Below are 13,637 nucleotides of genomic sequence, written 5' to 3'. Positions count from 1 at the left end.
CCACCAGCCAATAGGACGGCTGCTTGGCAGTTTGGGGGTCCTCGTGCTGCCTTCATGTGATGTCGAAAATATTTGTATTTCCACAGAGCGCACATTAACGAATATTAACAAACAGCCTTTTGGCCTCTTATGTAACACATAGAATTGTCTCTGTTTTATTGTTGTGCATCTGTTGTTGTTGTCGACGAGTTTTAACAACAAAATTAAACAGAAATATAATTTAAGCTAAACATATGTGGCAGTTCTTGCTCTGTTTGTTTTCTATATCTCCAAATACATGGCATTTAAAAACAATTACATACAAATAATGAATTATCCCTAAGTCACGATAATATCTGCAAAATAGCTAATTATCAAACTAATTATTAAACAAGGGTTAATTAATAACACTAACAAGCTAAAAGGTGTTTACAGATGTATACAGCCTTACATCAACTATACCCTATTTTGTCAATGGAGCACACGAGTTTACGAGGCGGTACCTGAAGGCAACATTTCACACACTGCTAGACAATTTGCTTCCACGCCGACGAGCTGTGCAGGAGGGAGGGAGGAAATCATCCACATCGCTGAAGCAAAGCAGAGCAAACACCCACCGGGAAATCTCTCTCTCTTTCTTTACATCATGGAGCAGAAACAAACCATCAACTTTGGCGCTGGACCTGCAAAACTCCCGCCATCCGTAAGTTTAAACCCGCACTTTGCTTGCGTAACGTTAATAATGTGAAGGGGGGAGAAAAAAAGGTGCGAAATATGAGCTAACTTGTTACTAAATGCAACGCGCAAAGCTCCGCGTATAGCCCACGTCTTCAGCATTTCGGCACTACTTTATCTCTAACGACAGAGACGTGTCCGCGGTGGTGTGAGAGACCGACCGTCGGTCTGAGCGCTGCTCTCCTCTCAGGACTGAAAACTGCGTGTCGAGTTGCATCATCCTCAATCGTGTGGAAACCGGCTCCTTTTTTTTGGTGCTTCACCGGCGGCAGCAGCGCAAACAGCTTCTATACGGCAGAGAGTGAACTGTCAGAAATATAAATCCTGCTCTTCAAACTCATGCGCGTTTTATGGTTAAACATACGCAGAGAGAAAAAGGCAGCGTCATCTTAAAGGTGGCACTCATTCCTCTGCAGTTGGCACAGTCGTGTGTGTGTGTGTGTGTGTGTGTGTGTGTGTGTGTGTTTGATTGATTGAGAGTAGAAATGCATGTTTGTACTGGTAAGTCTGAGGTTGTGTAGATCCCAATAAACTTATTGACAATGGGGTTGTAATGTTATGAGATGTTCACGGTACGATCTTACAAATATCGCAGTCTACGGTTTTACACTATATTATTATTATGATGGTGCTGGACGACGTGGAGAAAATCAAATATCAAGATAGTTTTGACCAAATACCTTTTTAATATTGCGACGGTAAATTATAGAACAGCTCCACTCTGGTAAGTTTAGAAAATGACATCACTTGACTGTAATGTATTACGATATCCAAAATTATTATTATTATTATCATTATAACCCATTACAATGACCCTTAAAGGAATGAGAACATAATTATTATAATAATAAACAAAATTATAAACCTGGTAAAAACAATAACATGTAACAGTAATATGTTTTATGTTTGTTTACATGTTAGCAGCACTATAGCGGGTTAAATCTACTAGCTGTGAGCTTTATCCCATGATTATTCATAACTAACATATCCTGTAGGTCAGGGGTGTTCAATTAAAATTCCAAAAGGTCCAGATTGAGAAAATGTCCTCGTGCAAAGGTCCGGAACATTACAATAATATCTAACTTGCGCTGTGTCGTCAACAACTGACAAATCAAATAAAGAAAGTACACATCAATTATATTTTAACAATTATTATTCTCAGTTTTCAGATATAACTGGATGGATTATAAATAATACATAGAAATACATAAATAAATATTCTTCTGTCATTTCAAGTAAAATAAGGGCTCCATATAAAATACAAAAAAAGAACTTTTGAAAAACATGCATCATAAAACAAAGTGCTTGATTTTAGAAAAATTAATGAAAATTAAAGAGTGTGGCTGGAGTGAACTTTTTTTCTTCTCTTTTGTTGAATCCATTTGACATCATAACGGTCTCAGTCAACTTTATAATAAACAATCTCTACACATCTTAACATCTTGCCCTCAGTTCAGACTGGAGTGGGTATGTTTGTTCAAAAGATTCATGTTTGGTCTCATGGGGCACATCCCAAGTCTCTTAATTACATCCCCGCTTCCCTCACTTGCGTCCTTTCCTTGCATCTTAGTCCCTCCCACCAGGGATGCATGGAGGAAACCATGCAAGGAGAGAGGAACGAGGAAATATGTTTTAGGATACATGAGACGTCCTTTCCTCAGTTGCGTCACGTGGAGCGATGTCTGTTTCTGATGACGGAGGATCAGCTGATCACAGCTGGATCAGCTGTCAGTCGGCTTTAACAGCTGGAGAGACTTTTGATAAGTTTGTGTCTGTTCACATGATCACTGTACTTAATAATAGCAACTAATAATACTAATAACTAATAAAGACAGTAATCACCACTGTAGAGGTGTTTCTCTCTGTAGTCTGTTAACAAACTGTGTTCTGTGTTCTGTTTATAAGCACAGGATCCATTTCTACCGGCGGAATGCGATCGTCTTATTTATGAATTATTTGTGTCTGTACGTTTTGAAATTGTGACTGTGGCGTCATTATTAAATAACCCAGAATACGATTATTGTTTCTCTTAAATGGTAAAACTCATCAAACACTCAGGAATGATGTAAAAAGTCTTTCGTCTCTCCAGCTCTCTCTGACTTTAATTGTATTCATAATAAAGTTATTGAGGGAAATATCAGATCATGAAAACACAAATCTTTCTAATAAATGAAGAAAGTTGTTTGTGGTCGTTTTGTTGTTCAGACTACAATGAACATTTATTTAAACCAGATGGTGAATCAGAAACCTAATCAAATATAAAGCTTGAGTTTATTCTGTGATCCGTCTTCACTCTGGTGTTAAACTCCAGTCAGTCAGATCAGCTGCAGCGTCCAATCACATAACTGATGAACAATGAGGGGGCGTGTCGGCCGTTAAAAGACTGCCTGGAAGTCTGTTCTCCTGGGTCCTCGGTCATGGCTCCTCCGAGGTCCCTCCTCCATCCTTGATCCTCTCTCCTCCGAGCTACTTTAGAGCTTTGGGACGGCCGTCTATATGGCGGCGCAGAAACAACTTCCGGTTCAAGCGAGGATCGAGGAGCGAGGAAATGACAATTAAGAGACTTGGGATGTACCCATAGTGGCGTTTCACATTGGCGCGTTTAATAATGGCCACGGTATCTGAACATATGAGTCAGAGTGGTTTAGTAGCACAAGCAGGAAGAATAAACAAATAAAGAGTCCGTCCATTCTTTGTTAAAAGCTCTGTTTTCTCTTTTTAGAGCACGCCATGTGAGTTTGCTTCTCCCACTGCTCTCTCTCTCGTGCTCCGTCTCTCTCCTGTCTGTGTGTAACTCTCACTCGACTCACGATGCGTTTCAGAATACTCATATTCCATTGGCTGAGTAGCATCACGTGAGATAATTGACAACGCATGCAATTGGTCGGTGTGCTTCCTGGACTGCTGAACCCTAAAATGTATATTTCTCAATTATCCATCAGTTATACGTCTGGGTCTGGATACGGACCGCGGTCTGCCTATTAGTGACCCCTCCTGTAGGTGATCGACAGAGCAGCCATACTGCTCCTGTCTGAACATTTAACTCACTCACACACACACACACTTCTCTTTCCTTAGTTCAGCAGATGTACACAGTGTACCGTCAATTTTATTAACACAGTATACTGTTAAAACCCCAACTGAGGATTTTTTTACAACTTGATTATTTATTATATCTTTATTGTTCACGTATTCATTATATCTTGCCTCTTGTTGTCACACTACTTATCATTCATGTAGCACGATGTGCAATCCCACTAATCTGCAAAATAATCTGTAGATATTTGCTGTGCAGGCTTTTTTGTGCATTGTTGTTGATTTTTTTTTTGTGTGTGTGTTTTTTAATTTGTGTGTGTTGAGCTCCACAGCACTGCAGTGAGCCACAATCTCTAAACACAATTAAATCGGCATAATCTTAATTTGGATGAAAAGCACTATGGATAAGAGGAACACTATATTTCATAGTGTTGTGAAATGTTGCTGTTGTTCTGTATCATGATACCCTTTTATCTTTCAAACCGACCTTTGTCCGGCCATCATCATTTTTGATCCGGTTTAAAGTCTTTTCAAGAAATTCCTAAAGGCAGTGTTGGTAATCTTCCTCAAAAACATTTTTGAAATTGTCTTTACGTACCAACAGCAATCAATGAATCAAATGCTCAGACAAAAATAAATAAAAAATCCGCCATCTGTGGGCTGTCACAGGACTGTAATATACACATCCAATCATTTCATTCGGTCCAGATGTAATGATTTGACAAGCTACCTACCAACTGCACGTATTCTGCCCGTGCACTCATTGCTTGTCACCGGAGTCTTCCGCAAGCTGCTAGCTTGACAGCATTCACATTGTTTGTGTTCATAACAGGTGGTAACCTCCAGTTCTGCCGAGTGAAGCCGATTCGAAGTGTCTTTAAACTTGCATTCTTTCTACTGACCAGCAGGGGGCGACTCCTCTGGTTGTATAGAAGTCTATGAGAAAATGACTCTACTTCGCTCTTGATTTATTACCTCAGTAAACATTGTAAACATGAGTTTATGGTCTCACTCTCTAGATTCAAGTCTTCTTCAATACAGCACGATGTTCATTTCGTAAATTATGGTCTATTTAGAGTCAAATAGACCATAAAGCATGGTATGCTTTAGGGCGGGCTTACTGTGATTGACAGGTCGCTGTCACTACCAGAAACGTATACACCCTTTCTACGTCACTACTCCACATTCCAAACATGGTAACTTCTTTTCATTGATTGCAAAAAAACAACATGTCAACGATCGTTTTCCAAAAGAGCGACGGCGAAATCGCCGAACTCAAGTCTTCAAAACGTCAGTCCACAAACCGATGGGTCACGATGACTACGTCCACTTCTTATCTACAGTCTATGGTTCATAATGATAATTTTGGGGCCGTGGCTTTGGGGGGAGGCCTAAAGGGACGGGCTGTCAGTTTTGCTGACTTGCCGACTTTTCCGCTAGATTTATCAACTTTTGAAGCTAATGCTGCTAGCTGCATTCACCGGAAAAGAGTTGGTAACACTGGGCTTTGTTTGTTCGATTGGATCATTGAAAAAAAATCTCACATACTAGTTAAGCTGCTAGTTCCCCAAGATTACCAACCCTGCCTTTAATATGTGGTGCTTTTTATATTGCAGGTGCTGCTTCAAGCACAGAAGGAGCTCCTCAACTACAGCGGCATTGGTATTAGCGTTCTCGGTAAGTGGAACTACGTACAGAGTCGCATCACGAGACAAAACTGCTGTGTTCCTCACCATCGATGCATGTTATGGACGATCCAAACTAATGAAAGGATAAATTTACAATGTTTCAACAATATTCAGGGAACAATGAACACTGGAACAGGTTTTTCTTGCTGTAATAATCATTCCTCCTGTTCATACTGGACATGAAGCGATTCCCCTCACAACGGGCTTTTCATTTTCAGTCCCTTCTTCATGCTTCATGTTGTGTGCCAGTGTAAAATGTAATAGTCAAATATAATCAGAATGTGTGTAAATGCCAATGATGTTGGGATTAAATTTAAATGTTTTCTGTCTCTGTTCCAACCAGAGATGAGCCACCGATCAGCGGACTTCAACAAAATCCTCAACAAAACGGAGAGTCTGATGAGAGAGTTGCTGTAAGTGCTGCTTTGGTCGTTTCACATGGCTTCTACCCCTCCTCCTCTCCTCTGTTCCCCACTTCACCGCAGCACCATCGCGACACTATCAAGACCATGAGAGACATAAACACAGTATTTCTGAGTATGCAAACTAAAACAATGACTAATGGGACAAGTAGGATGATGGCAATAATTGCATTGCCACATTACTAGTTACATGCACATTCTCTACTGTGTTCCTTTAAGTCCTTTACCTCAAACTGTTTCTCAGGAGACCGATGGCTGAATGCCAAAGAGGTTTAGGGTGTGGCCGTGCTGAACGTAGTGTTTGTTAATCCAGTAGGTGTGTTTTTCCACGAAGCTATCTATGCAGGCTTCTTCAGGAGGAGTTGAACTTTGCTCTAATCTTTAACATTTGTCAAAAAGTGTGTGAATTTACAAACTGTGTTTGAATTTTCATATTTTATGAGTTTAACTTCTTTTTTTATTGTTAAGGATTGTTCTAAATTTGAGGAAAAATAATGACTGAGAAGCCTTGTTTAGGGTCTGAGATACCGTGAAACTCATAAAACTCAGTGTCCATCACAGCAAACGTTGCCTTGGTGAGCTCATATAGTGCAGGACAGACTAATAAAATCCTCATAGACGTAAACCCCACACAAAATAACATGTACTGTATATCTCAAAGTGCCAAAGGTTATTAACTCAAAAAGCCAAAATCTAAACACATTTAGATATCCCAAATGCCACAATTGATTGCATTAATATTTTCTTCGGGATTTACTTATATGAATAATTTCTCTCTTGCTAAAATTAGTGCAAATTTAAAGTGGCAATCCTGAAGATTTTCATTTAAATAAATATCTGTTAAATCACTATCGCCGAAGGAGGTAACACGAAGGTGATTGAGCCTCTGGCCCACTGGTGAAAGTATTATAACATTTATATATTTGCAGTATTACAAACTGGGTGCCGCTGTTGTAAATATTTTCCAAACCGTGTGGTGTGGATCAGTGTGAGAAGGTGAGATAAGCGTCTGTCATCGTAGTGTTTTAACATGGTGACCTTTTTTCGTCTTCTCAGGAACATCCCCGACAACTACAAGGTGATGTTCCTGCAGGGCGGCGGGTCGGGACAGTTCAGCGCTGTTCCCCTCAACCTCATTGGCCTCAAAGAGGACAGGTGCGCCGATTACCTGGTGACCGGCACATGGTCCGAAAAGGCTGCAAAAGAGGCGGGGAAGTACGGCAAAGTCAACATCATCCACCCGAAGCTGGATCATTACACGAGTAAGTCAATGTTCTTTGTTGTGTCGATTCCATGCGGCAACCTCCAGTTCTGCTGAGTGAAGCCAGTGTGGAAGTGTCTTAAAACTTGCATTCTCGCTACTGACCAGCAGGGGGCGACTCCTCTGGTTGTATAGAAGTCTATGAGAAAATGACTCTACTTCGCTCTTGATTTATTACCTCAGTAAACATTGTAAACATGAGTTTATGGTCTCAATCTCTAGTTTCAAGTTTTCTTCAATACAGCATGATGTTCATTTAGTAAATTATGGTCTATTTAGAGTCAAATAGACCATAAAGCAGAGTATGCTTTAGGGCGGGCTTACTGTGATTGACAGATCGCTGTCGCTACCAGAGCCGTATACGACATATCTACGTAACTCCTCCGCATTCCAAATATGGTAACTTCTGTTCATTGGTTGCAAAAAAAACAACATGGTGACGGCAAAATCCCCAAACTCGAGGCATACAACCGTGAGGTGGTAATTTTAGTTTTACTTCTTTAAAGTTCAATTTAATTATTCCATCTGTTCACACTCACATTCACTCCTACGAGCAATTCAGAGTCCTCAATTACCACATCAAAAGTAGTTCTGGCTGTGTGCCCAGGCTGTTCCACAATAAAAAATAGAGCCGACTGCCAGTGAAAGACTCTGGTACGCGAGCAGCCTTTTCCGCATGGTTGTGTCCGACTGGGGTTTTCTCGTTTGTCATAACGTTTGGAGGCAGTTTTACAGTTTTTTTTTTTTAGGAAATGTACGTTCTTCAGGCTGCCATCACCAGAAAGAGGAGTCTCTTATTTTTCTGAGCATCTGGCCCTGCAGACAGAAAGTCAGCTGGCACATCTGGTTCTATGCAACTTTTGAGAAATGGTCACTTTGGATGGTGGAAAAATGTTCTTGGTCCTCCCTTTTTAAGGCATTTTTTTTTTAACAAGTCAATGGCTTGATTTTCCAAACTGGATTTAAAAATAACCAAAGACGGTGGTTCAACTATGTTCTGTCGTTGCTCCCTCCAGAAATCCCCGACCCCAGCAGCTGGACCCTGAACCCCTCGGCCTCCTACGTGTACTACTGCTGCAACGAGACGGTCCACGGCGTGGAGTACAACTTCACACCAGAAACAAATGGGGCGGTCCTCGTCAGCGACATGTCCTCCAACTTCCTGTCTCGACCCGTGGACGTGTCAAAGGTGAGGACAGGATTGATGCCAAATAAAATGTTCAATTCTTTCCTTCCTGGGCTCCTTGTCCCCGAAAGTTAACATAAAATGTTTTACGTTCTTTATAAGATAAAGCAAGGTAAGGTATCATATTCCAATGTGTCTTCTTGCGTTGTGTAGTTTGGGCTGATTTACGCCGGAGCTCAGAAGAACGTGGGCAGTGCCGGGGTAACCGTGGTCATCGTGCGAGAGGACTTGTTAGGACACACTCTGAAAGAGTGTCCCATTGTCCTGGACTACAAGGTGCAGGCTGGAATGAACTCCCTCTACAACACGCCACCATGTTTCAGGTACAGACTCTTTGGTTGCATTTTTCATTTTCAATGGTATAGTTCAAGTTTATGTGCTTTATTTAATTTCTTGCTGAGAGGTGGATGAGAAGATTGATACCACTCCTAATCTTTGTCTGTTAAATATGAAGCTACCGACAGCAGCTGGTTAGCTTAATTCAGCATAAAGACTGGAATCAGGGGGGAAACGGCTAATCTAGCTCAACCAAAGGTAAAACAATCATCACCTGTTTGAATCTCATTAATAAACATGTAACTTCGACAAGTTGTGATTTCTCAGCGGACAATGTACTTGGCTATAGAGTGCTGCAGGAATGAGTCCTAAAACCAGGAGATGAGTCAGCTTTTTTGGTTCATCTCGTCTGGAAGTTTTTATTTTTATTTTTTAAATGGCTGAAAAAAGGTCTGTGGTTAAAACAAGTTTAAGAGATTTTCATGTTTTGTTCTACGACATAAATACGTCAGTAAATACCCCTGAAGCTTTTACGTGTATGGGCAGGCGGCTGCTAACAAGTGGTTAAATGGGACGACTAAATGTCCTCCCTAGAACTCATGTATACTGTCGCTTATGTGACCGTGGTGCAGTCTGTTAATATCCTAATGTTCATGCTTCAAAAATCACAAAAGTGGTGTTCATTCGTAAAGATTATATCGCTGAACAAAACATGTCGGTATCCTAAACCTAGAGTTAATTTTCTGAAAGAATCCAGAATCCAACAGACAAATTTCATTGTTTTTATGTATGTTTAAAAGTACCTTTTTTAAGTTTTTATATTTAGTTTCTTAAATGGAGGAACCAAACGAGACATAACATTTTAAATTGGGAGAATGAAACTTTGGACCAAGCCAGGCTAGCTGTTACCCCTGTTTCCAAGCTTCATTGTATGCTAAGCTAACCGACTGCTGCTTTATACGTAGTATACAGACATGAGAGGTATCGATTTTCTCATCTAACTCTCGGCAGGAAAGCAATTAAGAATATTTCCCAAAATATTGAACTGTTTCTTTAAGGACATTTAAAAACATTTCACGATGTAAAAAAATATTCTTAACTTTTACTTTGTCGGTTCAGCATCTACATCATGGGTCTGGTTCTGGAGTGGATTAAGAACAACGGCGGCAGCGCTGCCATGGAGACGCTCAACAAGCAGAAGTCCTCCATGATTTATGACATCATCAATGCCTCTAATGGTTTCTATGAGTAAGTATCACAAAACAGCAACTGATGTTCACATAGGAAATTCGGTGAAGGTTAAAACCTTCTGGGAAAGTCCTGATCTACAGTCTTGTTTCAAGATTTAAAGCTTTTGATCTCACTGTATCAGCATGAAATATTGCATGGCGTCGACGGCTGAATGATGGTCTTAACTCTTCAAGTGATGGTTCACAAAAGGTATGATAAAGAATGAAGTACACAATACTGTAGCTCCAAAAGCTAAGAAGGAAAACCATAAATACAAACATGACCACCATTTGGTTTCCTAACAGAATCAAGCTCTCGCATTAGACCACAAACTTTAAAGTTGCTAAATTCCAAATTCAGAGCATTTCTATTGCCTCTCAACATAGCGACGGCTGACGGTGCTAGCAACAGGTGTTAAACAAACATAAAATACTTTTTTGGGGGGTGTAAAACACACTTGTACTATGTGTTCAAGTCTCCTTCAAAATAAGAGCTCTTTTTCACAACATAACCAAAGGGAAAAACAAAGACTTGATAAAAATACCAATGCATACATAGGTATACTAAATGCCATGTAGTGTACGATGACAGTAACGATGAAGAACACCGAAGTCATGAAGGGAAAAATTAAACTTGGATTGACGTACCGCTGTGTCCAGGTGTCCCGTAGACGTGACTTGTCGAAGCCGCATGAACGTACCCTTTTATGTGGGGAAGAAAGAGGAAGACGAAGCCTTGGAGAAGGAGTTTCTGGCCGGCGCATCCAAGCGCGGAATGATATCTCTGAAAGGACACAGGTTAGTGCAACCTGCATGTAGACCTACTTTACTGCTGTATTTGAAAGGTACTAGAGAGAATACTGGGTCCTGAAGTTTAACGTAAGTCAGTAAGGTTATGTAAAGTCAGCCATGAACACCAGCTGTCCGATGCATGATGGCTTTTGTAATGTTTTGGAGTAAGAGCTTTGTGAACCTTGAACGTGGCGCTTTGTCTCCCCCTGCAGGTCAGTTGGAGGAATTCGTGCATCTCTGTACAACGCTGTTACATTGGAGGACACTGAAGCCCTGGCCACCTTTATGAAAGAATTCCTGAAAGAGCACCAATAAATCAGCCACACTGAAAGTCAGCTGATATCACACACTTACATTTCGTCTCTGCAAAAAGGTTTACGAGGGATCCATGTTGGATCTTGTAGCTGCACCTTTTAGAAGCACGTTTTGTAAAACCCTTTCATTGTCCATAATCGGCTTTAACCACTACTGTTGCCAGTATTGTCTTAGTTACATCTGTGTTTCATAGAAATACTATTTTAATGTTGACTAACAGTGCTTTAATATACATACTGTAGGTAATGTTTGTGACTTGCTCCAAATATGTTTACATTCCAGTAAATCTAACTTGGCAATGTTTACATGTTGCAGCGTAATTTCTTGACCTCAGTGCCGTTTTACTATCGACCACATTTTTTTGGCAATCCAATATGAACACGTATCAATAGGTGTTCATTTCTCCCTTCTGAGGTAAGAGAGGCAGCGCTACTTAACCGCTGAGCTGTGCGAGGCCGGCCTGGTTTCTTTTTAATAATCACATTACAGGTATTGTTTGAAAATTGATTAATATACCCTTTTAAAGGGTTTGTTCACCCAACGTGTCTCTGGTATTTAGCCATGCAGACAGTTTTGGTTTTGTTTGAGTAGCTTTTTAGAAATCAATGCTGAGATTTCTGCACCCAACCAAATACAATGGAAGTGAATGGAATTTAGCTGCTATGTGATTTTAGAATTATTTCAAGAGCTTAACTACTAATTAATCCATCTGCTGATCCTGACTTCTGTTCAGGAAGTCATCTTATTGATCCGTATAAAGCCGTGTATATAAATCAACACTTATGTATTCGGCTCAGGTATTTTCCCTGATTAAGGGGAGACACTACAGGTGAATAGAGTAAAGAAGTGAAATAATAGATACCGCCATGGAACTTCCCCAGTTAATTACTTCAAATCAAAATGTATGTTTAAATATGCATAATCTTATAAATGTGTGCTTATTTGCAAAGATTTGCAGTACAGAAATGTGAACACTCGATAAAGTCGGGATCAAAATTCTTGTTTTATTTTGTTGACATATTGGAGTAAAAGGTTTTATAGACAACATTTTGAATATCTCTTTTTATAACTCCATAAATCAGAACATTTTGCAAACAACCATTTAACAAAAAATAAATTTTCTCCATGTTTTCAGTATGTATGAACAAACTCCTCTGTAGAAACCTTCAGAATATAGAGAGGAATGAAACTAAAGTTTGGTGAATGTAAGAGCTACTGAAGTGAGTCTGAGATTATTGCAGACACTTTGAAGACACTACAGGTCAATGCGGTAAAGAATTGAACTAATAGATTAATTACGAACATTAAGACTATTTTTTTTTGTATTACAAGTTTTCTGAAATATCATGTAAATGTTATTAAGTCATTAACTAATTTTTATTTATTTTTTATTTATTGGTTTATTTGACAAGGGACAGTGCACATTAATAAAAACATTTAGTTAGCCAAAAGGCTATTTTTCATCTGCAGTCCCAAGAGGCAGATGTTACAAAATAAACCTAAAAACAGAATGTAACATTAAATTGAAAAGGTTATACAATATTGACGCTTTACAATGCGTGCACAAACAATGAAAAAGAAAGTGAGAATATTAGTATACGTAGTATCATCACTCAGGAGACTCATATACAGTGGGTACGGAAAGTATTCAGACCCCTTTAAATTTTTCACTCTTTGTTTCATTGCAGCCATTTGCTAAAATCAAAAAAGTTCATTTTATTTCTCATTAATGTACTCTCAGCACCCCATCTTGACAGAAAAAAACAGAAATGTAGAAATTTTTGCAAATTAATTAAAAAAGAAAAACTGAAATATCACATGGTCATAAGTATTCAGACCCTTTGCTGTGACACTCATATTTAACTCACATGCTGTCCATTTCTTCTGATCCTCCTTGAGATAGTTCTACTCCTTCATTGGAGTCCAGCTGTGTTTAATTAAACTGATTGGACTTGATTAGGAAAGGCACACACCTGTCTATATAAGACCTTACAGCTCACAGTGCATGTCCGAGCAAATGAGAAGCATGAGGTCGAAGGAACTGCCCAAGGAGCTCAGAGACAGAATTGTGGCAAGGCACAGATCTGGCCAAGGTTACAAAAGAATTTCTGCAGCACTCAAGGTTCCTACGAGCACAGTGGCCTCCATAATCCTTAAATGGAAGAAGTTTGGGACGACCAGAACTCTTCCTAGACCTGGCCGTCCAGCCAAACTGAGCAATCGTGGAAGAAGAGCCTTGGTGAGAGAGGTAAAGAAGAACCCAAAGATCACTGTGGCTGAGCTCCAGAGATGCAGTAGGGAGATGGGAGAAAGTTCCACAAAGTCAACTATCACTGCAGCCCTCCACCAGTCGGGGCTTTATGGCAGAGTGGCCCGACGGAAGCCTCTCCTCAGTGCAAGACATATGAAAGCCCGCATAGCCCGCACAGACTATGAGAAATAAGATGCTCTGGTCTGATGAGACCAAGATTGAACTTTTTGGCGTTAATTCTAAGCGGTATGTGTGGAGAAAACCAGGCACTGCTCATCACCTGCCCAATACAATCCCAACAGTGAAGCATGGTGGTGGCAGCATCATGCTATGGGGGTGTTTTTCAGCTGCAGGGACAGGACGACTGGTTGCAATTGAAGGAAAGATGAATGCGGCCGAGTACAGAGATATCCTGGAAGAAAACCTCTTCCAGAGTGCTCTGGACCTCAGACTGGGCCGAAGGTTCA

The 13,637-nt window shown here is 40.2% G+C and overlaps 1 protein-coding gene across 1 annotated transcript; it reads left to right on the top strand.

The window, feature by feature from the left end:
- The first annotated feature begins 500 nt into the window (after positions 1–500).
- On the top strand, positions 501–11,222 carry psat1 (phosphoserine aminotransferase 1). The gene is made up of 9 exons (XM_031856583.1): positions 501–682; positions 5,367–5,427; positions 5,782–5,851; positions 6,917–7,122; positions 8,138–8,310; positions 8,461–8,630; positions 9,703–9,831; positions 10,473–10,610; positions 10,817–11,222. The coding sequence occupies exons 1-9, from the start codon at positions 626–628 to the stop codon at positions 10,917–10,919; spliced, it is 1,107 nt and encodes a 368-aa protein (XP_031712443.1). The 5' UTR covers positions 501–625; the 3' UTR covers positions 10,920–11,222.
- The last annotated feature ends 2,415 nt before the right edge of the window (positions 11,223–13,637 follow it).

This window comes from Anarrhichthys ocellatus, unplaced genomic scaffold, assembly GCF_004355925.1.
Source record: "Anarrhichthys ocellatus isolate YVR2014 unplaced genomic scaffold, GSC_Weel_1.0 scaffold17, whole genome shotgun sequence".
NCBI lineage: Eukaryota > Metazoa > Chordata > Actinopteri > Perciformes > Anarhichadidae > Anarrhichthys > Anarrhichthys ocellatus.
This window is presented reverse-complemented; position numbering and strand designations above follow the sequence as displayed.

Bases quoted from the DNA above. Each gene is read 5' to 3' on its own strand.
- psat1 (XM_031856583.1), top strand. From the start codon at position 626: ATGGAGCAGAAACAAACCATCAACTTTGGCGCTGGACCTGCAAAACTC. The intron at 8,631-9,702 runs GTACAGACTCTT...TTGTCGGTTCAG, and splicing joins AACACGCCACCATGTTTCAG to CATCTACATCATGGGTCTGG. The intron at 9,832-10,472 runs GTAAGTATCACA...CGCTGTGTCCAG, and splicing joins GCCTCTAATGGTTTCTATGA to GTGTCCCGTAGACGTGACTT.